We start from the raw sequence: 26,559 nt of genomic DNA, 5'->3' as shown, positions 1-26,559 counted from the left end.
TTATGAAATTTTATTTTGATGAAAACATAGAAGACAGTTGTTATTAAATTTCTTACATAAAAATATGAAGAAATACAACATATTGTTTAATGACGCTTGCCTTTGTTTCCTTTCTGCCCGTTAAAAATATTTGTAACGACCTCAACCATGAATGAAAACGCACCAACTTCAATTTCAAATTCATTCTCTCTTTTCTCCCATTCCACCGCTCGCCGCGAATGAACACCCGAAAAAAAAGCCATTCATCAAAACCCGCAACATAGTTGTTTCATCTCTTCCCCACCTTCATCTGCGCCACTAGAACTGCTCGAAATTTTCCTAGCAGCGCCACAGTGCTTCCACCTGGTGGCCACTAGCCGAAACACCCATTCGCGCGCGCGCTCCAACTCGCGAGAGTCGAGCAAAAATTCAAATCGCACGTGGCTTTCGCGGTTGAATGAATTTTGGTGCCTGCGGCTTGGCCAAGCGTAACCGCCACTTTTTTGGCCTCTTTTGTTTTTTTTCGGGCATATCGCACCACAGAGAATGTCTTGGCGATATCAATTTGACTTTCAAATTAACCCAGCGCAGCAGTAACGGTGGCGGTGCCAGGAACAGTCAAACTAATAAATTTATCAGATTGCGCAAGATAACGTTCTTGTTTGAGGTTTTGGAGGAGACTCTTGCTGGGTGCGATGATAAGAGAGCTGTGCGAAATGGATCGCCAGGCACTCGATCATGGTTGCTGATGCATCACAATTACGTGATTTGGTCCGATTAGTGTAACCGGTTTTTGATTAATTATGTTGTATGCCTAATTAGACCACCCTCGAGCTACTTACTCAACGCTGATCTCATCAATTCCTCCGAAAAAAAACTCCTCACATATTCACTCACATTAGATAACATTTTTGCCTATTTGAATTGAAATTGAAAATTTATTCAGCGCTCATCAGCTCATCAAATGTACTCACCTAATTGCAAAATGCATTGAAATGATTGTTAAACAAAGATGCTTAATGCGAGCTCCACGCGGCATGCCGAATTCATCATCGCATATTTGCGCCGATTATAATTATTGAGTGGAGAAGAAGAAGAAAACGAAGATGAAGCGAGCGGTGAAAAATGATTGTTTTCTCTTGTCGAATTTTTATTGTACGATTGATTGATCGATCGGATCGCTTTGAAATGCGATATGTATCTTAAGTGAATGAATAAAAATGCATAAATGAGAATAATTAGATGAGTCTTTATGTTTTGATCAGCTTTGGATGATATTAGAATTAAATTTAGTGATTTCAAACAATAATCTTTTTTCGAGAAAAAAAATATTGTCCATAGATTTAAATAAAACCTTGAAAACTGGTAAAAAATAGCCAAAATCATAACCTCTTAAAACATGTTCGTAAAATTGAGAGTCTATTAGTTATGCTTAATTTGCCTTGATATTGTATTATTGAAATAACACTCTAGTCATTATTTTTTTCCAGAAGCAATTTCTAACAGAGCAATTCTTAATTACTTCAAAGGGCCGCCCCACAATCGCTCCAATTCGCACACACAGTGCAAACGATTGTTGTAAAACTGACATAATTACATCAACGGATCTAATCCACCTTAACCGACATCACATCGTGGTCGCTCTACTACCGGACGCTAACTAGCGGAGGGTTTTGTACTACTCTCACCCCCTCCCTCCAGATCACACGCAGCAGCAGCACACTTTATGTAACACGATCTTGCCGCGAGCGATAAACTTGAAGGTCTTGTACTATAGTAGGTACTAAGGGTACTCTGACTGGTTCACTGAGCTGGTGTCAAAAGAAAAGGTTCAGCAAAAAAAAAAACTGAAACAGACTGCGATTGATGAGAAAAACTAGATTAGTTGTACTCTGCTCCAACTTTGTATTTCCTCTTCATCAGTCGCGAGACTCAAATGGCGATGCGAAATGAAAGCGAAACTATGAGGAAATTATCGCATAAGGTTTTTTTTTTTACTTCTTCTGTATTTACCTAGGAGCAGAGCATTCCGCGATTTTTTGTTCGTCTAGTCTCAGCAGAGGGTTGTGGTTGTGTTCAATTGAATCACACACATGAGACCATCCCCACGGCGGCAGTCACAACTTGAACTCCGACAAGTGCTTGAGATTCGGCGCTGCGTTGATCGCGGAAACAGAAAGCGATCTTTCCCACGGAAGCAGGCGAACGCAACGACGTGAGGCGACGCGACGGATTTGGTGGTTGAACCTACTAAGCCGCGTTCCGGGGTTCGACTTTGACGTGTTGTTTTGGGGTTAATATATCCAATTTTACCACTCTTTGCCTCCAATTGGGTCAAATTCGAGTGTCTCTCGGGCATATTTTTGGAGCGTCAGTTGCTTGCCGAAAAGGGGTACAGCAAGGCAGGTTCAGAGGGAAGTTGGATGAAGAGAAAAAAGGTATAGTTTATGAGTGGTTTGTGTTGTTTTTGGGGCACTTAAGTATCTACTGTAGCTGCGTAACTCATTGTGGCTTCCTCAGTTCGTATGAGAAAAGAAGGTGTAATTGAATTTGTATTTTGAGCTTTCTTAGCTTGATTTGATTGAATTTCGTTAAATATCTTCAGCATTTGGTATAGTAAATCAAGGTGACAATGGAAGGATTTGAATTTATTTGAAAAAAAAAATAATTCGAAATTTGTTTATTTTGGTCAAAATTAGTAAAGTGTGCAAATTGTATTATTTACTAAGTCGAACAAGTTTGAAGAGGTTTTGATTTTGGCTATTTTTGATCAGTTTTTTTGAGGTTTTATCTTTATAAATCAATCGCGAATTGGAGCGATTGCGAGGCAGCTCTTTGAAGCAATTAAGGCGTGCTTAATACATTTTCCATCTAGGAAAGGATACAATCCCATGTTTTTTTCTAAAAACAGTAATTTACTGATTTAACTTATTAGCTATTTTGTTTTAAAAGCTGTAGATTAAAGTTCGCAGCTGCCAGATTCCAATGGTAATGAAAGATAGATTTGAAAAAATACATATTTGTTATTTTTTTATTTCATTTAACGGACAACGGGATGATGAAGTTTTTTTAAAAAAAAACTTTAGGATGGTGCAGTAATAGCCTATCTACAATCAGCCTCTGTAGCTGTCACTTATGACCCTGCCAACATAGTCAAAACATCGTAGCGAACTGGGTCCGATATTTGATTGACATCAAGCAATCGTGGTGATTGCTCCCATAGTTATTCAGGTAAAGTTGATTGTAAATAGGCCATAACTGGAACCCGAGTTATGAAATCAAGTTAAAAAAAACTAAAAAATCCTTCAAGAAGCAATATTTTTGCATTCCAAAATTACTTCGCAATATTTTTAATAAATAATCGTTTTCAAGTTATCAAATTTCAAAGTAAATTATTTAAAACCCAGCTTGAATTGTTTAAGCATGTATCACAAAATGTTTAATACATTAAAACAGTTGTACTACATATCAATTCATGAAAAAAAATTCTTCAGTTTTGTGTTTTTTACCAATTTGTGGTCCCAAAATTCGAAATTCAAAGCCTCAAAGTGCTTGATGTGTTTTATCAAAAATACAAAAATAAAAGTTTTACAATGTATTCCAAAAAGTTTAAAATCGATTGACTCTTAATTATCGATTTGATAAAAAAAGGAATCAATGAATATCTACATTTTTAGCAATATTTTTTTTTAGACTATGTTTCCCCCTTCGGCTTTGGCCAGAAGCAAGGGACATAATCTTTGAAACATATTTGCAAAGGTCGTACCAATAAAAATAGTCTCCTAAATTATCGATTTTATTGACATACCCAACAAAACTTTTCTACTTGCAGAATATTTTTAGGAATTATTTTTTTAAGGGAAGTACACAGTAAAAAATTGTGTAAATTTGGTAGCTTTATTTTTGGATGGTTGAATATTAACTCTTTTATGATGAAATTTTACCTCAATTTAGACTAAAAAAGTGACATTACACCAGAAAAGTGCTAAAATTACCCATTTTCAGAGGTAAAATTACACAATTTTTCTGACATAAAAGATGTACCCCTTCCCAGATGTAATACTACAATGATTTTATTTTACTGTGTAGTTACAAGAATTTGATTGATTGGAATGCACTAACTTCTATGCAATCTAAAGTTTGCTCATAAAAATACAATAATTTTTAAACGAGAATTGACGGAAGAAAAATTAAAAAATGAATAAAAATACGTAACCCTATACAAAAAATGTGATCATTTTCGTTTATTGAAAAATTTCAGTGCAATACATGTATTGTGTGTGTGTGTGTGTGTGTGTGTGTGTGTGTGTGTGTGTGTGTGTGTGTGTGTGTGTGTGTGTGTGTGTGTGTGTGTGTGTGTGTGTGTGTGTGTGTGTGTGTGTGTGTGTGTGCAACCAACCAAACGGGACCACGCGGCCGCTTCTTACAAATTGAGTTGTTTCCATGTATTTTTTAGATCTACATTCTATACATGCAAATAACTCGCATAGGCATTTGGAAGGTGTTAGCTCTGCCGAGCTTCGGTGACCCATTTCTACGCTGGCTAGCCGAGCGCGAGGTACTTCAGCTTTATCGACAAGCCCCGCCCTGAAGAACGTTTGCACCAATCGGGTTCAAACGTTATTTAGAACTTCCGAACCCTTGTGAAATGAACAAGGACCCAGCGCGTATACAGTTGATAGTAACAGTATTCCTAATTCCAGTCGTAGCTTACCAAGTCGTGATGGCCTAGTGGTTAGCATTTTTGCTTACCAATCCAAAGGACGGGGGATCGAACCCCCACTCGAGCGACTTTGATTTTTCGTTCATGTTCAGTTTCAAGATTTATATTTCCTATACTTTCTCGTTGGGAGCAGATGGGAATCGAACCCAGGACCATTCGCTAACAAAGCGAACACCGTAACCAGTCAGCCACGGCCGCTCCCTATTTCAGTGCAATACATGTATTGCCATAAAAAAACGTTCATATAAAATGATAAAAAATAATTAATCTTTTTCATAATTTTGAATCAGCAAAATGTGTATATTAGGAGAATTATTCACAAAACGTATATCTGGAGTTTTTTTTTAAAAAAGGTCCAATATCCAAATTTCCAGGTTTTTGCTTTTTGGGTGTTTTTGAAACCGCCTGGAGTCAGAGATATTAAAAAACACCCAAAAAGCAAAAAAAAAATTAAATTTGGTTTATTGGGCCTTTTCAAAAAAAACTTCAGATATGTTTATTTTTCTTTGATCTCTTAATTAACATTATTGACGCAATCATTGAACTGGTACTTTGCACTTATTTCATCTGCGTTTGATTATTTAACTTATGCAGCCTGAGTAGAACGTACTTCACAGGAATGTGTTTGTTGTTTTTTCTCCTTAGCAACAATTTCCCACGCCGGGCACACGGATAATCCCCACTCTTGTTTGACTTTTCCGTCAATGAATCAAGTGCTTATTTTTTTAAGCCCACTTGAAAGGGTCAGACTAAGGCTAATAATAGAGATTCCCGCAATGCACAGTGGGAAAAAAGGACCCAAAAAATTACCGCAACATGATTTCGCGCAAACCATCGATTGCTATACACCAAAAGCTTCGTTTTTGCACCAGGAACAATAATCCGATGAAAAATCGCACTGCACGGACCGGTGGCCGGAGTACAGGCCACCGGAAGATCCGGATTTTTGGAAAAAGTGCCAGATTTATCCGATTGTGAACTGAAAAGCTTTCTTTTGCCATGAATAGTCATGCAAAACAATCCTAGAATAATATCAAATACCATATGACCCATCGGAACCGGTCCCACCGATCTCCGGTGGCCACATCCGGAACCGCATTAGGAAACAGCGTAAACTAGTCATGCGACGTATCAAACTTCTTGATTTTGGATGGAGAGTATCATTAAAATGTATTTTTGCCTCCGGTGACTGGTTCCCAAGTTCTCCGGTGGCCACATCCGAAGATCATATTTGGCAAATTCCTGTAACCACTCTTGGGTCATATCAAACTTCATGTTTTTAAAAGAGGAGTGTATAACTCATGTCCCCATCCAAAATCAAGAAGTTTGATACGTCGCATGACTAGTTTACGCTGTTTCCTAATGCGGTTCCGGATGTGGCCACCGGAGATCGGTCGAACTGGTTCCGATGGGTCATATGGTATTCAATATTATTCTAGGATTGTTTTGCACTATTCATGGTAGAAGAAAGCTTATCAGTTCACAATTGGATAAATCTGACACTTTTTCCAAAAATCCGGATCTTTCGGTGGCCTGTACTCCGGCCACCGGTCCGTGCAGTGCGATTTTTCATCGGATTATTGTTCCTGGTGCAAAAACGAAGCTTTTGGTGTATAGCAATCGATGGTTTGCGCGAAATCATGTTGCGGTAATTTTTTGGGCCATTTTTTCCCACTGTGCAATGGTTGGCAAACCGCTCACAGGAATTACTCAAAGAGATTTCCTCTATATGATTCTACGACAAAAAATCAAGTGTTTCTCGGAACGACGCACAATAATCTGCCCGATGGTGTGGATGGTGGTGGTCATCATTGCAGAAAATTACTTCTTGCAATTCCCATGATGTTTATGAATTCTGCACGCTTCAAACACCTGCGAAGCAACAACCAACATCAACCCTTTTTAGCAACAATGAAGGATTAATGGATTATTTTAGAAGCAGCAACAATAGAACCAACAAATGCAACGCCAGTTACGCACAGTTAGAAAGCATTTTTCGAGTTGTTTCGACTTCTGAATTCTTTAGATTAATTGCTTCGACGCTGAGTTCATTACTAATCGGCACCGCTGGGATTTATAGTTGAGCGAAATGAAGAAAATAAGGGGAACTTTTAGTTTGTGTCAGTAATGTGTGTTATTAGCAGCGCAAAAACTAATGGGTTGAACCGTTTTTCTTACCTTTTTTTGTTGCGAAATGAAGCAATAAACTATTTATTAGAAACACAGATGAGCAGGGTTATTAATTAATTTATTTAACACAGTTAGAAACTTTTTCTGATATTTTATGGTGAAATGATGAAATTTCAATGGACTTACCTTGCCAGTCACGCTGAGCGGAAGTAGATTCAGCATCGACTCGGATCGTGAAATCACCTTGATGAGAGGAAGTAGGGGGAACCGGAAGGAAGAGAAGAGAACAAGAAAAATGCGTGAGGTGAGTGCGTTCGATGTGGGTGGTGGGGGAAGTGCTTAATTTTCATGTTTGTTTTGTTTTGATTCACTCGAATTTGGGAAAGGGGTGTACATAATAACCAATGATTGGACATAAATAATGAAAATACATTTAATTATGGACACCAATATGATGTGAGAAACATTGACACGATGTATACTGACGATCATGAATTTAATTTAAAAATATACAACTTAATCTGTAGGTCATTTAAAATTAAAAATAGAATGAAAAACAAATACATATTTTAAATCAAAAAGAAAGTAGTTGCTCAGCAAAGTGAAATTTAATTTCCTCGATCTTTAACCAAATTCATCTGCCATTTATCTGGGTTCAAAGTTCGCCGGGGCACTCGGAAAACGTCCGCTTCCGGCCGATGCCCAATGATGAACCGAAACCGTTCAATTATCGCCATTATGTAAATTGAACTAATTTTCGGACCCGCGCTGGTATGCTGGTAATTTCTTTGTTTTTCCTTTCATCTGGGGCGGGTGAGCGATTTTTCAATTTTCATTTCACTTTTTTCTCTGGTTTTCAGAGAAGATGCACTTTTCTGTTTTTCGTGCTGCAATGAGGGGGGTGCAAAAATTTCTCCTTCTTTTTCTGGTCGAAAATTGCAATCGAAGTGATTTAATTGAACGCGATTATTCAATTTAACGCATGACGGGGCAAAATTTGGGGGGCAGCATCATTTTAAAAAAAAAATTGCTCATCAAAATCGCGCAAAACAACGCAACACAATCTGGCCTGGCAAATGAATTGAATTAATAAAATCTCGGTCGATTGTGCTCGCATTAGTTAGTGTCGGCGGTGATTTTCCTCGTTCACTAGCTGTGGCTTTAGTACTATTGAGCAATTCCATCTCAAATCAGGAATTTTTCTGGTACTTTTGTACCCGACCCTCTCCGATTTCAATGAAACTTTTTAGACATGTTATCCTAGGCCTATATAAGCCATTTTTGTGTATATGGAGCCAATTGTACTCGAAAATAACATTTGAGAAGGGCGTAAGATATTTAGATATTTTTGTATTCTGTAATTTAAAAATGACTGTATCTCGAAGCCGTTGCATCGTACCAAAAAGTGGTCAAAGACAAACTTGTAGGAAATTGGACGGGCTTTCTGAAAAAATACACTGAAAGAAAATACACGCCACTTCTATGGGATTTTTCAATTTTATGCTTAAAAGTTAAATTTTAAGGTGAAGTCACGATTTTTTTTCGTTCAAAATTTTTGAGGAAGTAGCCTAAAATGTTACAAAAAGACTGACGAAAAATGCAGGATGGTATGTCTCTCCTAAAAAAATACAAAAATCATTTACTAAAACTGATTTTTTGAAAAGTGGTCTAAACGTCAAAATTTTCAAAAACCAATAGCGGGGATCGATTCCCCAGACAATTTCACATAAAAGTCTCCATATTGACCATTGTCCTAAGTCCAATACTTGCGAAGTTACAGCGGTTTTAGAAATAAAAATGTTGAAAAAACAGCTTTTTTGGTGGTTTTTGGCATTTTCTATATGACAGACTTGACTTTTCAGTCTCGAAAATATTTTTACCGGAAAGCTCGTCCAATTTCCCATAAGTTTGCCTTTGACAGCTTTTCAATTTGACTCGTTTTAACATTTACGTAAAATGATTTACTATCCAGATTTCTACCACACTGAAAAAAATATTCTGTTTTCAGTTATGAGCAATGTAATTAAGCTTATATCTGTAAGCCCATGCATCCAATTGAAAAGCTGTCAAAGGCAAACTTATGGGAAATTGGACGAGCTTTCCGGTAAAAATATTTTCGAGACTGAAAAGTCAAGTCTGTCATATAGAAAATGCCAAAAACCACCAAAAAAGCTGTTTTTTCAACATTTTTATTTCTAAAACCGCTGTAACTTCGCAAGTATTGGACTTAGGACAATGGTCAATATGGAGACTTTTATGTGAAATTGTCTGGGGAATCGATCCCCGCTATTGGTTTTTGAAAATTTTGACGTTTAGACCACTTTTCAAAAAACAGTTTTAGTAAATGATTTTGTATTTTTTAGGAGAGACATACCATCCTGCATTTTTCGTCAGTCTTTTTGTAACATTTTAGGCTACTTCCTCAAAAATTTTGAACGAAAAAATCGTGACTTCACCTTAAAATTTAACTTTTAAGCATAAAAATTGAAAAATCCCATAGAAGTGGCGTGTATTTTTCTTTCAGTGTATTTTTTTCAGAAAGCCCGTCCAATTTCCTACAAGTTTGTCTTTGACCACTTTTTGGTACGATGCAACGGCTTCGAGATACAGTCATTTTTAAATTACAGAATACAAAAATATCTAAATATCTTACGCCCTTCTCAAATGTTATTTTCGAGTACAATTGGCTCCATATACACAAAAATGGCTTATATAGGCCTAGGATAACATGTCTAAAAAGTTTCATTGAAATCGGAGAGGGTCGGGTACAAAAGTACCAGAAAAATTCCTGATTTGAGATGGAATTGCTCTATTATGTTGGCGCGGTAGCTACTGACTCATGGGGAGCACGAATATGCAAATCAGGCGATTGTTTCGATTGTTTTATGGGACCCCATGTGAAAAAATGCGTTCACCCTTTCATGACGGGAAGCAAAAACCTTTTAGTTTTTGAAATATATATGTTTCTTTAATCGAAATAATTTTAATTAATAATTATTATAAAACAACTAAATAAACTCTATGCAAATATTTCAATATTTCAATTTCAAAGTTTTTGTTCCTCGGTTCTGGTCAAAGTCGAGAGGGGATAAAACAAAGTATAAAAATTAAAATAACAAGCAAAAGTCTCAACATTTGAATGAAAACATTGTTCAAAAATGCATTTTACACTAGTTCAGTATTGTATAAATTGGAGCGAAAAAAAAACTTTTTGCGATACGAAAATTTACAAAAAATTCTAGAGATTTTTGAATAAACCCAAACATGCTTAACAATGTTTCTAAACGCAGATAATGCATTTTAAATCGATTTCAGCTTATTGCACTTGAAAATCCATTCAAATTTCGAAGTTTTTTGAAAAAAAATTTTTTAGCCTTCTGATTTTTCGGGAAGGTTTTGAAGAAGGGGTTACAAAAACTTGAAAAATATTTGTACCAGCCTAATTTTAAAAAAAATCAAGTGAAAATTTTCAAATGCAAAAAAAAATCCAAATATTTTTTCTGTATAATTGTTTCTTTTCGATTTAATAAGTCCCATAAAATTCATCAATTATTATTTGACATTAAAATTTAACAACAGTGTATTTTAACAGTGTTTCAAATAAAATAAATTCCGTCGTAGATTTTCATTGCGGTAGGGTGCAACCTGGGGTGTTACCAACTGTTCACCAGCATCCCACTCACACTCAACGTGAACTGCCACTAGGGCGATAGACTTTTTGTTCACATCCATTTTGAAAAGTTTCTAGAAAAAATCATACTTTGCAATTCGTTTCGTTTTGTACATTTTTTTTTTTGAATGAGTATGATTAATCAAGTTGTATTAAAAAAATATAAAACCTTCAAATTTTTTAAGGTTTTGACAAATTAATACAGTTTTGAGTCTAGAAAAATATCTTGAAAAAAAACGGTTTATTAATGCCAATACTTTTTGTTTGTTTTGAATTGAATTTGTTCTTGTTATACTATTATTATTATCAATTTACAATCGATCAGACGACAATATTTTTTTTCTGTTTTGAGTAATAATTAGTTTTTGCTCCCTGATCCTTTGATAAAAAATTTAAGGAGGATAGACAAACTAAATAATGAAACTTGAATTGGCCTTTTTTAGGGGCTTTTTAAAATGTATTTTGAATTTTGGGCATTTTTTCATGAATTCTTAGATATTTTGGAATTAATATTACTTTTATTATGCTTCGAGCATAAAAAAATATTTTAGAGACTGAAAAATCATTCATCAAATGTAGAGACTGAAAAATCATTCATCAAATGGCCAAAACTTAATTTTTTTTCAACAAAGAAATAATAAAAAAGAAACTAAGAAATCTCATGTGTGTTTTTTTCTTTCAGTGTTTTTTTAGAAAGTCCGTCAAATTTTCTACATGTTTGTCTTTGACCATTTTTTGATACGATGCAACGGCTTCGAGTTACAACAATATTTAATTTACAAAGTACAACAACATTCTCAAATGTCATTATCGAGTAACTGGCTCCATAAACAAAAAAATGGCTTATATAAGCGTAGGATAACATGCCTACAAAGTTTCATTGAAATCGGAGAGGATCGAAGACGTTTTTGCTCTTTTTTTAAATATGTTTCTTTTATATCAAATCTGCAATATTTTTAATTCTTTTGAGGTTTAAATTTATCATTACCGTCATAAATTGAGAGCATTTTGCAATCATTTCAAGTATGTAGTATGTGTTTTATTTTGTCTAGTTTTTGACATTTCTTGCCGGAAAATTGTCGCGTTTCGATCGGTTAGAAGAGATTTTTCTTTTTTGTGGGTGACGAAGAACTGCGGCGAGAGTGTAAATTTGTAAGAGACAAATTCCCTGGCTGATTTTGGAATCCTGCAGCTCTTTCTGGTCCAGCGAAAAAACATCACTAATTCTAGCGAAGCTGATCCAACAAACATAGAAGTTTTTCATTAAACCAGGTTTTCAAACGGAATCAAACAATAAAGACAGCTTCTGGATGGATACAACCACATCGACTCCATAAACAACTTCCATTCATAATTATAAGAAATGGCCTTCAACTTTCATAAGGTTTCTTTACTTCAACTCCAGGACCTCAAAAGCCACACATTTTTCATTCTAGCAAAAAAAAAAAACAATTTTTAATGATCGATAACAATACTCTCAACTTTTGGCGACCAGTAAATTGGTTCCACTTTGACAGTTCAAAATTGAGGCCGTTTTGCGGACCACTATTCAGCACCCAGAGCTTTACATGCAAAATACTTTTTAAAGAAAAAAAACAAAGGTATTTTGGAAAACCTACTGGCGTATTGTATAATATTAAATTATTTCCTTTTTTATGTTTTCAGCACTTTTATATTTTAATAATATTTGAAACTACACATTATTTACAATCAGCTCCAGAAGGGTTAACTCAACTCCACTAACCAACCGCCCCAACGGGGGGAGACTCGCCTAACCCGCGAAATGAAAAGCCATTTGCGAGCGCGTAATTTGAACAATCGAAACACAGCTGCAAGTGGCGGCTTCCTCCTTCCAACCTCCCCATCCTCGACCACCTAATCGTCCAACCAAAGTGATACTAAAACAGTGAGTGAGCGATTGCGGCCTTTTCCTTTGCATGATTTCCGATTTTTGTTTTGTTTACTTCTTCAAAGTTCGCTCATTTTTGTTTTGTTTTGTCCCTCTCTCTTTCTCATTCGTTCACTACTTTTGTTTAGTAACAGTATAATATCACTTCATGCCGTGTATTGTGTTTCCAATTGCGATTTTGCGTGCCTTCCACCGAAAAAAGTAGCTACAACAACAGCAGTAACTTTTAAATACTTTCACTACTGAGGCCGACTGATCGCTTGGTTTTGACTATTGCTGACAGCTTTATTTCGTTGCCACATAGTTGCAACTACTGACTGGTGGTGCCGTGGTTCCGTGATTTGAAATCACTCTTTTTTTATTTCGCTATTCGATCGACTGATTTGCATATCAGCTACTAGGCTACGTTGGCTAGCCTATCGCATTTCCTCGCTTTTAATTTGGTTTGAATTTGGCGAAAAGTTAATGGCACTTACTCGATCGCGAGCACTTTTCGGGCAATAAAACAAGCCTGTTTGCGGCTTTTCCTGGTTCGAATAATGACGGCCGGTTCCGTTACTGTGTTTATATGTAACGGCTCGAGTTTGAATCGTAAAAATTTCGGGGAAAAGCTGGCGAAATTTTGGCAAAATCACTAACACATGGCTAAGCTCAATTTGAAGTGTTTACCCTTTTTTCTTCCCATTTTAATGCTAACTTCAAATGTTAGTCCAAAGAAGGAAAAAAATAAAACCCTGTAATAAATAATGCATGTAATGGTGGAAAATGTTACGAAATCGAGCTTTCTTTCAGCAACCTGCCACCACTCTAGCGGCGCAAACAATGACTCAAAAATGTGTCTTGGGCAAAAATATAGAGCACCTGTAGAAGAAGTAGAGTTATGAAACCGAAAAAAAAGAACTGGCTTCTAGACAGTAACTGTTTGATGCCAGTGTGTAACTCTTTTTTTTTTCTTCTCTCTGTTGTGGATTTGAGGAACCTTCTAAAGATAGAAAGAGTGGTTTTAATTTATGCCAACCTATGGCTGATGTGGTTTCTGGTTGGGTAAGGGTTTCTCGAAGCGTTACATCCATTTTTGGGTTGAGTAAAGATGATTCTGAATAAAAAAAAAAGATAGTGGTAGAACTTTTTACAGTTTAGAGTGATATATTGAAGTATGAAGAACTCAAATTTAATTGATATTTTATGCAAACTGTCTTATTTCAGTTATTCATTATAAATATAATAGGAATTGTTTCCGATTTCATCGAGGTTGATGTGTATTTATATTTGAGCAACTCTCTCTAGAAAATCGGCCGATTTCAACCATTTTTATTTTTTTTTATTTGGCTCAAGTTTTGTGGGGGCCTTCCCTATGACCAAATAAGCTATTTTGTGTCATTGGATCACCCATACAAGTCTCCATACAATTTTGGCTGCTGTCCATACAAAAATGGTACGTAAATATTCAAACAGCTGTAAATTTTGAGTGAATTTTCTGATCAATTTGGAGTCTTCGGCAAAGTTGTAGGTATTGTTGAGGACTATTGAGAAAAAAATAGGTACACGGAAAAAAATTGGAGATTTTTTAATCAACTTTTTTTTCACAAAAACTCAATTTCCCAAAATACGTATTTTTTTTATTTTCGAGATTTAAAAAAAAACAAAAACCCACAATTTTTGAGCCATAGAGAAACATGTCAAAAAATCTGCCGCCGAGTTATGAATTTTTGAAAAAAAAGTGATTTTTGGAAAAAATCGAAATTTCATGCAAAAACAAATTGAATTTCCAATCGAAAAGTACTCTACAGTTTTTTTGATAAAGGGCCCTGTTTTCAAGATATAACCACCGAAAGTTTGATTTTAGCGAAATATTTGCAGTTTTTCGATTTTTTTTAATAGTGACCATGTGTGACCATTTCTAAAAATATTTTTTTTTTAAAAGTTCAGAAAATTTGCTATAAAATTGTCTAAGAGACATTGAAGATTAGACATCGGGTTGCTGAGATAGAGCCGCTTTAAGAAAAAGAAACACGAAAATTGAAGTTTTCTAAAACTCACCAAAACAACCCACCATTTTCTAATGTCGATATCTCAGCAACTAATGGTCCGATTTTCAATGTTAAAACATGAAACATAAGCCAAACATAGATCTAGGGTTTTTTGTCAAAATTTATTTTCCCTAAAAGAACACCCAGTTAGCAAAATCTAAACTTAGAAATATGTATCCTCCCTGCAAAGGCTTATGAATTGATCTCAGTTGAAAGGTTCTCCAAATCTCTGAATTGCAAATGTAACATCCTGGAGCAGAACTGTTAAATTCTAATAAAAACACAATTGAAAATTGAACATGAAACATTCGTGAAATTTTCCGATATTTTCGAAAAAAAAAATTTAAATCAAGACTAACATTCTAAAAGGGCCAAACATTGCATATTACGCCCATTTAAAATGCTGGTCTTGATTTAGTTTTTTTCAAAATATTTAAAAAAAAGTTGATTAAAAAATATGCAATGTTTTTTTCCGTGTCCCTATTTTTTCTCAATAGTCCTCAACAATACCTACAACTTTGCCGAAGACTCCAAATTGATCAGAAAATTCACTCAAAAGTTACAGCTGTTCGAATATTTACGTACCATCTTTGTATGGACAGCAGCCAAAATTGTATGGAGACTTGTATAGGTGAAACAATGACACAAAATAGCTTCTTTGGTCATAGGGAAGGCCCTAACAAAGTTTGAGCCAAATAAAAAAATTCAAATAAAATCCATTTCCAGTTTTGGTAGAGAATTGCTCATTTGGATTTTTTTAATGAAAATTAACACAAAATCGGAGAAAAGTAGTTCCGACTCCTCTTTGGTTTTATTTAAAACTTTAATCTCTTTAATCGCGGTCTATTTTTTCAATATCTCGTGACTAGACGACCCAAACTAATACAGTCCAGACTCTACTATTCGAAGCCTCGATTATTTGAAGTTTGGTTATCCGAAGGTTTGTTTAGAACTTCGGATAATCGAATCATATATTTTTTTAATTTTTATGCCTTTTACATCAAATTCGATTTCTGCGAAAATATGATCAAATTTGCATAATCGATTGCCTATTAAAATATTTTTTTTTTTCAATATTTTTCATCACCAACATTTTAGCCGCCTTTTTTTCGTCATTCGATTATCCGAAGTGACATTTTTCCGAAGCCTTCGAATAATCGAGTCTGGACTGTATATAAATGTAGATTTTAAAATTGGATTATTTACAGATTTACAATCTTTAAAATGGTTTGAAAGGTAAGAATTTTTACTACAAAACCGATTCAATGAGTAAATTTGAAACCTATGAGCCCAAGTAACTTGATAATCCTTGCAAAATATCGAAAACCTTATAATGACGAAAAACCTCATTGTCACCGATAATTTAAAACATAATTCGAATCGAAACCTAATGTTTTATTTTAAAGCTCAACGACCCAAAACAAGACATTTTTTTCGTTTTTTTCGATTATCTGAGATGGGATTATTAACAATTTTTTTTTATACAGAACAAAAAAAAGATTTCTTTTAAAATGTTTGTTTCTTACCCATCAAAATTTTCCCAAAAAAAATCCAGGTTAAAATCAATTAGTTAAACAAGATTATTTATGTAAAAACATGAGCAATAGTTTGGTATCTCCTTAATATTTTTTTCAATTTGTAATTTTTGTAAAATGGGAAACTTTATTACATATTTTTTTTTTTCAAATTTGTCGACCGCACGTAGGAAAAAAGACGTGAAACTTATAGAAGTTGTTGTTGTACATTTTATTAGGGAACTTTATTCCTATGGATCATTCGCTCCCGTAAAATTTCTACAATTCTTTTATAAATTCATAGTCTTTTGAGGAAAACTTGGATGGAATGGTCAAAACTATTACTTTTTAACAACGCTGTTGATCGTTAAAATAAAGCGCTATGATTTTCATCTGCGTTTTATTGAGCTGGTACAAATTTTATTTAAAGTTTTTGCTACCCCCTCTTCTTCCACTCTCTTCAAAGTCGCTCCGAAAAATAAAGAGGCGTGAATATTTTTTCAAAAAAAAGATCAAATTTTCATTGGAAATTTGAGTTTTTCTCTAAAAAAATTGCTTTTGTTTATTTTTTTTTTTTTTGAAAACTGATGATTGCATATCAACTGTACGGGTGTTTAATGCATTTTACGATGTTTTTTTCATTGAACTGATGAAATTCTGGCTTGTAATTTCAATTGTTATATTTTTTTTATTTTTTTGTGCTCCCTCCGACCTTTTTATATTTGCACGTTTATCATACCATTATTGAAAAAAAGCACTTAAAACCTTTTACCAAACATCAGATTTTCCCCCTTTCAGCCTTGAACTTGACCTCAGCAAATGCACCAAGTCTGCACACAGCGTTCACAAAAATGAAAGTTTTTTTGCTTATCTGTACGTAAACCATCGTGTCGCTCTCATGCTGTTTACACTGCCTGTTTCGCTGTAGTATATAATATCCAGTGACAAGTATTAGTACAGTCGAATAATTATATCCACACCAGGTTCGAGAAGATAAAAAAAAATAAAACCAGAAATGCACACAAAGTCCGGTGTGCAAAAAAAGTATCACACACGGACTGCATGGAGAATGGGGTAAGTTGGCAATTCTTGAACAATTTTGGCATATTTTTAAATTCGAAATTTTTAATAAAATTTGAAGGGAGTGCTATTTCAAATTGGTTTGAAGATTAGCAAATAACTCCGTAACACCATTTCAGCAACACGCGATTTGCCAATACAGTCTCACAGGGCGTGATGGTGTCTGTTGCTCCGACATCGTCACACAGCTTCCACATCTCTGCTAACTAATGAATTGCGGTTACACGTTGCGGGGGATTTAACCACAAATCTATGTGGAAGTACCCTTGGGTGATCATAACGTTTCGTGAGAATCTCTAGAATAGAAGGTGATGAAATTCTAATTTTGTCTACTCTGGTATTCAAAGCAAGACACGACCACTTCTTCAACCTCATTAGCTACATCCATATGGTCGTTGTGATATCTCAAAGAAACCAGAAAAAAGAGATCCAGACGCCGGATGACCCTCATCTCCCTGGAGGTAATTTATCTCTGCCGGCGACAATCCCGTGTATTGAGTCAACGTGCCATCCCAGATGGGATCGCGATCCCGTTCATTTTCCGGGACACTAAGTCTCTCGAAACACCACCAAAGGAACTGTCACGCATTACGTATGCGCATTTATAAATCTTCGAGCTGGGTTCTTGAAACATGTGTTCCCCAACCGACCAACCATATACTACCATAAAGTTGAAAAATGCAGTGCAGTTCGCTTCAACAGATTGTAATTATCATCACCGTGGCTTGTGTTGATTTCAAAATGCGTTAACTGATTTAATTACCCGTCCGGACACACACGGCACTGGACTTCAGGTGTATTGCCGCAGGTAAAAGTCACACACGCGCGGACTTGAGTCAAGTTTTGAGCCAAGTCGTCGCGCGGTGGTAATGAACTACTTTCGGGCTTTCGTGCCCCAACATTCACCGGTTGCAATAAAAGCACATTATGATTAAACGATGCAGACAAATTGCTGTCCTTTCTCTTTACGATTCAGTGATTTGATCTCTTTCCTGATTTTTGGTAAATGGGGAGTCTTATAACTGTAAGCGAACAATTTAATTCAACTTTTCTGGACAGCCGTGAACCAATTTCAAGAACAGATTTATTGCTGTGTTACAACCACCTTCGACTACTCTTCGATTGTTTCTCCGTACTTCAAAAAAAAACGTTACTTAATCCACCCTTAGGTGGTTGGTGCCTTCCTCACATTTAGAGGGTAATGCTATCCAAAATTGATACAAAAGGGCAACTTGATTCATACCATCAGATTAGGTAGTCAGAATTCAGGGCCCTTAAGTGCTTATAACTTTTGATAGGGTTGTCAGATCTGCAATCTATTGAACTCGCTGGAAAGGTCTTTCGATTACCTATTCAACGACCAGCATGGTAGATTCGGACAACGTTTTCATCGAAATATATGAGATCCGGCCTCTAAAAGGTTCATAAATAACACTTAAATGCTTATAACTTTTGATAGGGTTGTCAGATCTTCAATGTTTTTAACGCGTTGGAAAGGTCTTTTGATTACCTATCCAACGACAGGTCGCATGATAGATCCGGACAACGTTTTCATCAAGATATCTGAGATCCGACGTCCAAAAAGTGCATAAAAAACACTTAAGTGCTTATAACTTTTGATAGGGTTGTCAGATCTTAAATGTTTTTGACGCGTTGGAAAGGTCTCTCAATTACCTTTCTAAAAGTGTATAGCATGACGGGTTTTCTCACAAAACCACCCTTTTTACAATCTTCCGGACTTTTGCTAAAAACGGTTTTTTTAGCATAACTTTTGAAGTAACTAACCAAAGTTTATAACTTTCAATAGCGACTTATGGGACCCCAAGACGGATCGAATGAGAACAAAACGGTCCAAATCGGTTCAGCCAGTGCCGAGATAATCCAGTGCAATTTTTTTTGATCAACATCCCACCACACACACAGACATTTGCTCAGAATTTGATTCTGAGTCGATATGTATACATGAAGGTGGGTCTATGAGGTAAAACTAAGAAGTTCGTTTTCTGAGTGATTTTATAGCCTTTCCTCAGTGAGGTGAGGAAGGCAAAAAAGAGCCCAAATAACTCAAAACGCCTTCCACCCCCGTCGTACGGAGAGGTGCGCGATGCGTTGCCAATTCTTCGCCACGGTTGAACGCCCAAGTCCTCCAAACCTTAGGCCGGACGGAATACGCGGGCGAGTTTCGAACTTGGCATTCCGATATCTACGCCATTGGTCAGGTCGAGGCTTGGGTGTTGTCTTCTCGGCGGGTTTTTGAAGCTATATTCGTGTTATTTGGTATGAAGTCTATAACGTCAAGGTCAATGGTATACTAGGGTGGAATCTAGTTGTATGGGAAAATTAAAAATGATAAAAATCCAATCAGCAACACATTTTTTGGGTCCCTTTTAGGTAGTGCGATTTTTCCAAAACCGGGAATTCCCGTATCCCGGATTTTTTTTATTTGTCCCGGGAATTCCCGACATTGAAAAAAAAAACAAATTTTGGTCTGCAAATTAAGATTCGGTGGTGGAAATAGATAAAAGTTGAATATTTAGTAATCGATAAGAATTTTAAAGCATTAAAATTATATGTTCGACATATATCTGGATTTTTTTTGAAAAGGTCTTATAAACAAAATTTAGATTTTTGTTTTTGGATGTTTTCGAATATCCCTGACTCAAGGTGGTTCTAAAAACACCAATTTTGTCTATAGGACCTTTTCAAATCAAAAACTCTAGATATCAAAATTGATTTGGCTTATTAGGGAAAATAGTTAAAATTTTAGTTTACAGATCCGCAAAATTCCTAGCGCTTTGAATATTTTCTATTAAATTTATATTTTAAAAGACTGGGTATTATATTTACGTGTATTTATGATTTCAAATTTGAAAAAATAGTACACCGATTTCTAAATTTATTGCTCTAAAATCTCCTGTACCTATTTAGACTGTAGTCCTGATTTCCTGAGTTGGTAATAGTAACTTGTATATAATTTGGAAATTATTAAAAATTTTACATTGACTTATATCAGTTTATTTGTCTTTTTTTACATTTTTATAGAAACTTTTCAATTTTTTCTAGTCATGTCATATAAAAAATATATTAAAGAAAAGTTGAATTTTTGAGCACTTTTTCGAAAAGTAACACTTTTCAACTTTTTTTTTTATTTAAACGATTTATTGACAAAATACATGAAAATTTGACTTAAAATTTCACTCAATGAGTGTTTTTCGGAATTGCAAAAAATGTTGTATGGAACTCATTGCAAATCTTGATTTTTTCAGCACTCGTCTTGTTCATCTAACTCGGTGAACCTCGTTGGATAAATGTACGACTCGTGCTGAAAAAATCCTCTTTTTGCAACTTGTTGCATAAACTACGATTATAAAATATTAATTTAATTTGGAAAAAAAATTGCAGTTTATTTAAAATCCAAAAGAACAAAACAATATTTTTTTAATTTCTTTTAAGCTGTTTTAAAACTGTCGTTCTTGTTTAGATAATCAGCCCTGGATGTCCTGAACAACTCTCCCGAAGAAAGTATGGTGCTAAAGTGCGTCATTAAAAAGATGCAGAGTTTTCAAAAGTAGTGTATTGAAATAATCAGCGAAACTCAAATATTCTGCCAACATTACCAAAGGAATCATGAAATTCAAAACAGACATGGTTGTTCTTACCTTTTGATGAAAAATACTTAAAATCGATGTGAAGAAATGTTCAGAAGACATTATTAAGTTAAGTTGCACCCAAAATCCTCGAATATATTATAGTTTTCGAATGATTTCGCTTGACTTGGCAGTGTTGGCAAAAAGTATGATTTTTACAGAGTATTTCGAAATGTCTCTCTGTAACTCTTGTTAGAAGCAATTTGGTACCATACTGTCTTCGGGAGAGTTGTTCAGGACACCAGGGCTATACTTCTACTTTGTTAGTTTCATGAAATAATAAAACATGAATGTCGTAAATTTAAGAATGTAAAAATGCTAGTTTCCCCATAGTAATTTCCATACAAATTTCATTCGATTTGCGCTAATCGTGGGCTTAACCAGTCGCTCCCAAATTTTGGGAGGTTTTTTGGGACCCTAAAAGGGACCCAAAAAATTTGTTGCTGAAAAAATCAATTTTCGATTCCACCCTAATGGTATACTGCACTCTTCTTACTTGGTTTGTAGTGACTTGTAGTTTTGTTTGCTTTGGAAATTCAGCTAGTTAAGATTTTCATACAGTTCAAGCGTATTAATTTGCAGAACATTAGAAAAGGAAAATGGAAATCGATTGAATGGATTGAAATTGAACTGGCATTAATCAACTGGATCATGAAATGTTGTAATGGCGTGATTTGATAAGCAAAAAGTTTTAAAGATTGATCTGAACATTTGATGATCAATTCTGAAAGCAAACCCTTTCAGCCTAGGGAATTGAGGGAATTGTGAAAAATGTGAAACTGTATAATATAATACAAAAAAAATCCCAAAGTTTTCAAGTTTTATTAATTTCTAGCCAATCATCCTGTAGCACGTAACAAAGCTGACAGCAAACTCAAATTCCCCGCCAACCACAGTTGTGCAAAGCATTCACACATGAGTAATCACTTTCGGTTGCATTTGGAACTTGCAGGAGAGGTGTTTCACTTGTAGTACCTAGAGCTATCTCAGCCGCTGTTGTTGTCAGTACCCAACAGTGCGTGATGTTTTGACTGATGCTGCTGCAGCTGAGAGAGATTAGCGTCTTCTATTACAGCATCCCCGCTTTCGACCAAGTCTGTCCGTCAGTCAGTCAGTTTGTCAGTGGAGAGTGCAAGTGCTCCCCAGCAATCATGTAATTGTTACGGCTGACTGCACTTTCGGTAGCTGCAACAACTTAACTTAAACGTAGCAGATGCGTGTGGGAAAAAGCTTGTATTCGATGCAAATTTTTGCTGACGGGGGTGGAACGCGGACATGGTAGAGGCATAGTTTTGCACCTAATTGAAGAAACGAAGATTTGTTGGCGCAGTTATCATTAGCCGTAATGCGTCGTTAATCGTAGGGATTAGGACTTGGGCTTCCTGAATCGAGAGCTGATACTAAAAACTTCTTCCAATTTCCGGAAAGCTCTCGAAGAAGCATCCGAACAAAGAAATTAGGCAATGAGGAGAGTGGCTACTTTCATGCAAGAGTACCATGTTAATAACAGATCATCGCCAACCGAACTACTCAATATACAGCTTTCAACGCCCGCCAAGAGCAACAACTCTCAATCAAGCGAGAGCGAAAAAAAAACTAAACGGGTATTACCGGTGGCGATTCCGTGTGCCGAAAATGACTGACCAGACTCCCTTTTTGTACCATTTTCGCGGTTGATCGCCAGTTCAAGTCACGCCTCTTCTTGTGCAGATCTTGCCGAAAGGATAAAAAAAATCGAAGTGAAAAAAAAACCGTACAGCTTAAGCCTGAAACATAAATGTCACCTGGTCTCTGTTAAGGTCGACCTCTGTGCGACGCGTCTTCTTTTTTGCGCAATTTTTCGAGATATCGGCCAGTCAGTCTGTCAAGGTGGACCACTTTCAATTTCGACCAAAGTTGCGTGCAATTGTCTCGTACGTAAATACAGGTTAGCCCCGCGGTCGCAGCTTGTCATTTTCATTGTGCCATGGTCTGTGATCTTGGCGGGCCCCCGCAGGGACCGGATGGATGGGGACAATATATCGGTCCATCGAGAATTAACGCGTGCAAATTACTGTACTTTGGGCATAATGTTATGTCTTGTTTCTTTGGACGTTGTTTTTTGGATGATGAAAAGTCGTCACGGTTGTTTGATAAGCAACGAAAAAGACATTGAAATTTGTTCCTAAAATATTCATCTACAAGCGGACGTATCACGCAGCATTTGCTTGCTCGACACGGTCAATAATAGATATCTCCAACAGCTTTGAGATTTATGGAAATTTGATTATAATATGGCGTGGGTCATAAATTTTGCACTCTTGTTGTCGAATCAAGCCAAACGATGCATGCTTTCGGTTTTATTCGGATGTTGTTAAGGAGAAACTGACCGGAACAATGTTTCTATTAGTCAAATTTGATTGCCCTCATATCATGCCGGTGGAGACATGATTTTTTGCTCTCGCAATGACATTAAAAGAAACATGTTTGGCTGCAAGCCGTAAAATCTGAAGGTTGTGGTTAGAATTATACACGGAAAAAAAAATCTCGAAATCGTGAATTGTGTTCATTAATCGAGAACCACTAAGGAATATAGTCATGTTTATAGTGCAAATGCATCATAAATCAAATAAACTTATTTTTTGTTAAATAAATAAATAATCATCACTGCAAGGAATGATTTTATTTATCAAAGATAAACAAAATGCAGCGTAATTGTTCGCATGTTAATCACTTAAATTTGAATAAAATGGGGTTGCAGAATTCTAATTTGATGTTAAATTTAAGAATATAAAAAATGCGAAAAAAAAGTTTTATTCATGTTTTGATTATCCGAAGTCCCAAACAAACCTTTGGATAATCGAATTTGGATTGTATCAAAAATACTAAAAATGAACATATTCAAAAATGTACATCTAGATGTATCGATAGCAAAGAATTTTTTCCAAGTCCAATTTTCAATCAACTTCCTTCACATTGTGAAGAAAGTTGATTGAAAATTGGACTTGGAAAAAATATTTTGCTTTTGCTTTTTTTTTTAAATTCGAGGAAACCGTATTTTTGTATTTTTTTATGTATTTTAGAGGAAACATTAGAAAAATGAGCTAATGAATAGTATGAACCTTTTTTCAATGATTTTTCAAAAATATTGAAATTGTACACACATTTTGTTAGAAAATCATTTTTTTAAGTAAAATATTCTTTTTTTGCATTCTTAAGTAAGTTTTTGAGTTATAGTCACATGTCGATTTTGGGCCACATTGAGATGCCATTTTGTGCAGCTCTCAAAGTCTCACCTTTTTAACTTTACAGATGCTCAAAATTCTATTTCAATAATGAGATATCCAACAAAAACTGGAAAAACTCCATGCACTTTTCATATGAAAGAAGTTTCGATCTGATCTTGCTATCTTGACAGACCCTGCAAATTGCTGAAAGTGCGACAACAGGCCAAAGGGATTTCGAGTCAGAACGCGTTTTAAACAACACCCAAACAATTGGTTTGTTATTGTTTACATTGTGTGTGCAGTTTTAGTTTACTCAAGGTCAAACATTGAAAAGCGTTTTTCTCGAAACGTCAAAAAGTGACGTGCGACAAGATAGCACGATCGCATCGATCTAAGGGTTAATTGGGCAACGAATGACCAAGAAGGTTTAAGCTGCCACAAATAAATGAATTAACAACAACAACAAGAAAAAGGTTTGTGTTCATTTTTTTGTTTTCAAAATATTATCGATCAAAAATTTCCTTTTCCAATCTAGGGTATTTTTCACAAGTAATTTTTTTTCTGAATTGTCATCATAAATACCAATAACTTTTCTAATGACACTTGAGAGAGTGTTTTCTGATCGATATCGATGTATTTTTTGATTTCTGATTGATTTGATGTCTCCGGCAAACTTGTAAGTATTGATTTTTGTTTTTTTTTTTATATAAAGATAATACCTCGCAAGTTTTGAGTAGTAGAAAACTACGATAATTTTTTTCGCAAAAAAAAAATCTTATCAAAACAATTTTTGATAAGACAGTTTTTAATTTGAAATAGAATTTGCAATCGAAAAGTACTTCCCAGAAATTTGAATGAAGTTCAACATTTTTTTTAGATATGACCACTTAAAGTTTGATTTTAACTAAACATTTGCAATTTTACAATTGTTAAAAATAGTGCCCAAGAGTAACCAATTTTGTAATTTTTTTTTTTTAATTGTTCGTATAATTTACTTACATTGAATTTACTTACGTTGAATTTACTTGGTTGCTGAGATACAGCAAAAAAAAATACATACAGAAAGATTGATGTTTTCGAAGTCTCATCTGTCAATAATATCTTAGTCAATATCTTAGCAATTAATGGCCCAATGTTCAATAAAAAAACATTTGTGAAATGTGATTTTTTTTGAAAATTTTTGGATCACGACTAACATTTTGAAAGGGCGTAATATTAAATATTTAAATTTGAAAATTTCAAGATATTTCTACTGGAAAGATCGGAAATATTCATGATAGTTTCTTTTTTTGACATTGAAAATCGCACACATAGTTACTGAGATGTCGTCACTCAAAAATTCGATGCCATTTGGGTGATGGAAAGGGAAACTAATTTCTCAGTATTTTTTTAAATTATTATTAGAGGTTTTGCCAAAAATCAACTGTTGTTTCCTCAGCTCACGCGATTCGATCGAAAAACTTTCCAAACATTAACCCTCATCTGCCGGGGTCATTACATGATCCAAGGGGGTGAAAAGTAAATCACGCACCGATCGTCAGTCCAATCCCGCCAATTACTTTGGGGTGCAATTTTGGCTGCAACCAGCATTTTGCGTGTAATCAAGTCACATGGATGATTTTTGGAATTTTTGGAACAACAACATTACGACAGCGCAGCTAAGGCTCCACACACCACACAAAAGCCTATAAATCTTCACAGATAAATGGCTCGTCTTTGTTTTAAGCTCGATGCGTGGTTGGATCGATGATCATCGATTGATTTTTGGCAAATTCGACGCAGTATAGCCGGCGCACGGGGCTTCGCACAGCCCGGAAAAATGCTGTTGACCGACTTTTTCACCAAAACTCGCCCATCTGTGTGTGTTTTTGTGGCCACCGACGAACAATTAAGCTCATTTGTTTTGGCGGCTCTTACTTGATCGCTCCAATCGGCACGAATTGATTTATTTACCCGGCTTTGTTGACTTCTTCCTTGTGGCTTCGATTCCTACTTATTGGTGAATGTTTTGCTGATTTTCGCGACGGCTCGACTGGTTGTTGTTGAATAACGCACCCACGCAGTCACTGGTGCAGTAAGTCACCTGGTTTGAACGATTAATGTCGGTGGCGCTCGAAAAAGTGTGTGTTCGACACAACAAGCAATCAGCAATCATATCGCGTTGATCGACCATAACGCGACAACGCGCGCGATGTCGAAAAAGTCTCACTTGGGCAGAAAGAAAGAGAGAAAGAAAGAAAGTGAAACAGCCAAAGGCAGCTAATTATGGGCAGGGCGGGCTCTGTTCATCATGAAAGGCCCCTTCGCAGTACACACTTTTCACCCACATTCCACCGATCTCACGAAACGTGGTTTTCCCAACATGAAGAGATCGTGCCGAAAAAGTGGATCAGTATGGAATTAGGCATCTTTGTTTTGACGGTCTCACGGGAGGGATTTTTTTTGGGTGGAAAAAGTACTTTGGAAAATGAAAGTTGTTGAAGGAACATCTTAATTTCAAACTGTCGTGACAATTTTGAATCAAATTTAGTCATTTTGCTGGCAACAAACGACGAAGTATTTCAGAACGCTAACCTAATAGGGGGATGGCGTTGCCATTTTTAGACCAAGTTTTCCACTTTTCCTCTACACAGAAAAAAAAATCATGGTAATATTACATCTGGGAAGTAGT

The 26,559-nt window shown here is 35.6% G+C and overlaps 1 protein-coding gene across 3 annotated transcripts in view; it reads right to left on the bottom strand.

Moving 5' to 3' along the window:
* The window catches only part of LOC6036718 (nostrin), a 113,648-nt gene that overhangs the window by 71,061 nt on the left and 16,028 nt on the right, over positions 1-26,559 (bottom strand). Inside the window, exon 2 of one of the 3 annotated variants that reach the window (XM_038251870.1) lies at positions 7,019-7,075. The exons of the other annotated variants lie outside the window; for them this stretch is intronic. Within the exon in view, the coding sequence (XP_038107798.1) occupies positions 7,019-7,075 (57 nt within the window). The remainder of the gene's footprint in view (positions 1-7,018; positions 7,076-26,559) is intronic. 3 annotated transcript variants of the gene reach the window in all.

Source organism: Culex quinquefasciatus, chromosome 2 (genome assembly GCF_015732765.1).
Source record: "Culex quinquefasciatus strain JHB chromosome 2, VPISU_Cqui_1.0_pri_paternal, whole genome shotgun sequence".
Classification (NCBI taxonomy): Eukaryota; Metazoa; Arthropoda; class Insecta; order Diptera; family Culicidae; genus Culex; species Culex quinquefasciatus.
This window is presented reverse-complemented; position numbering and strand designations above follow the sequence as displayed.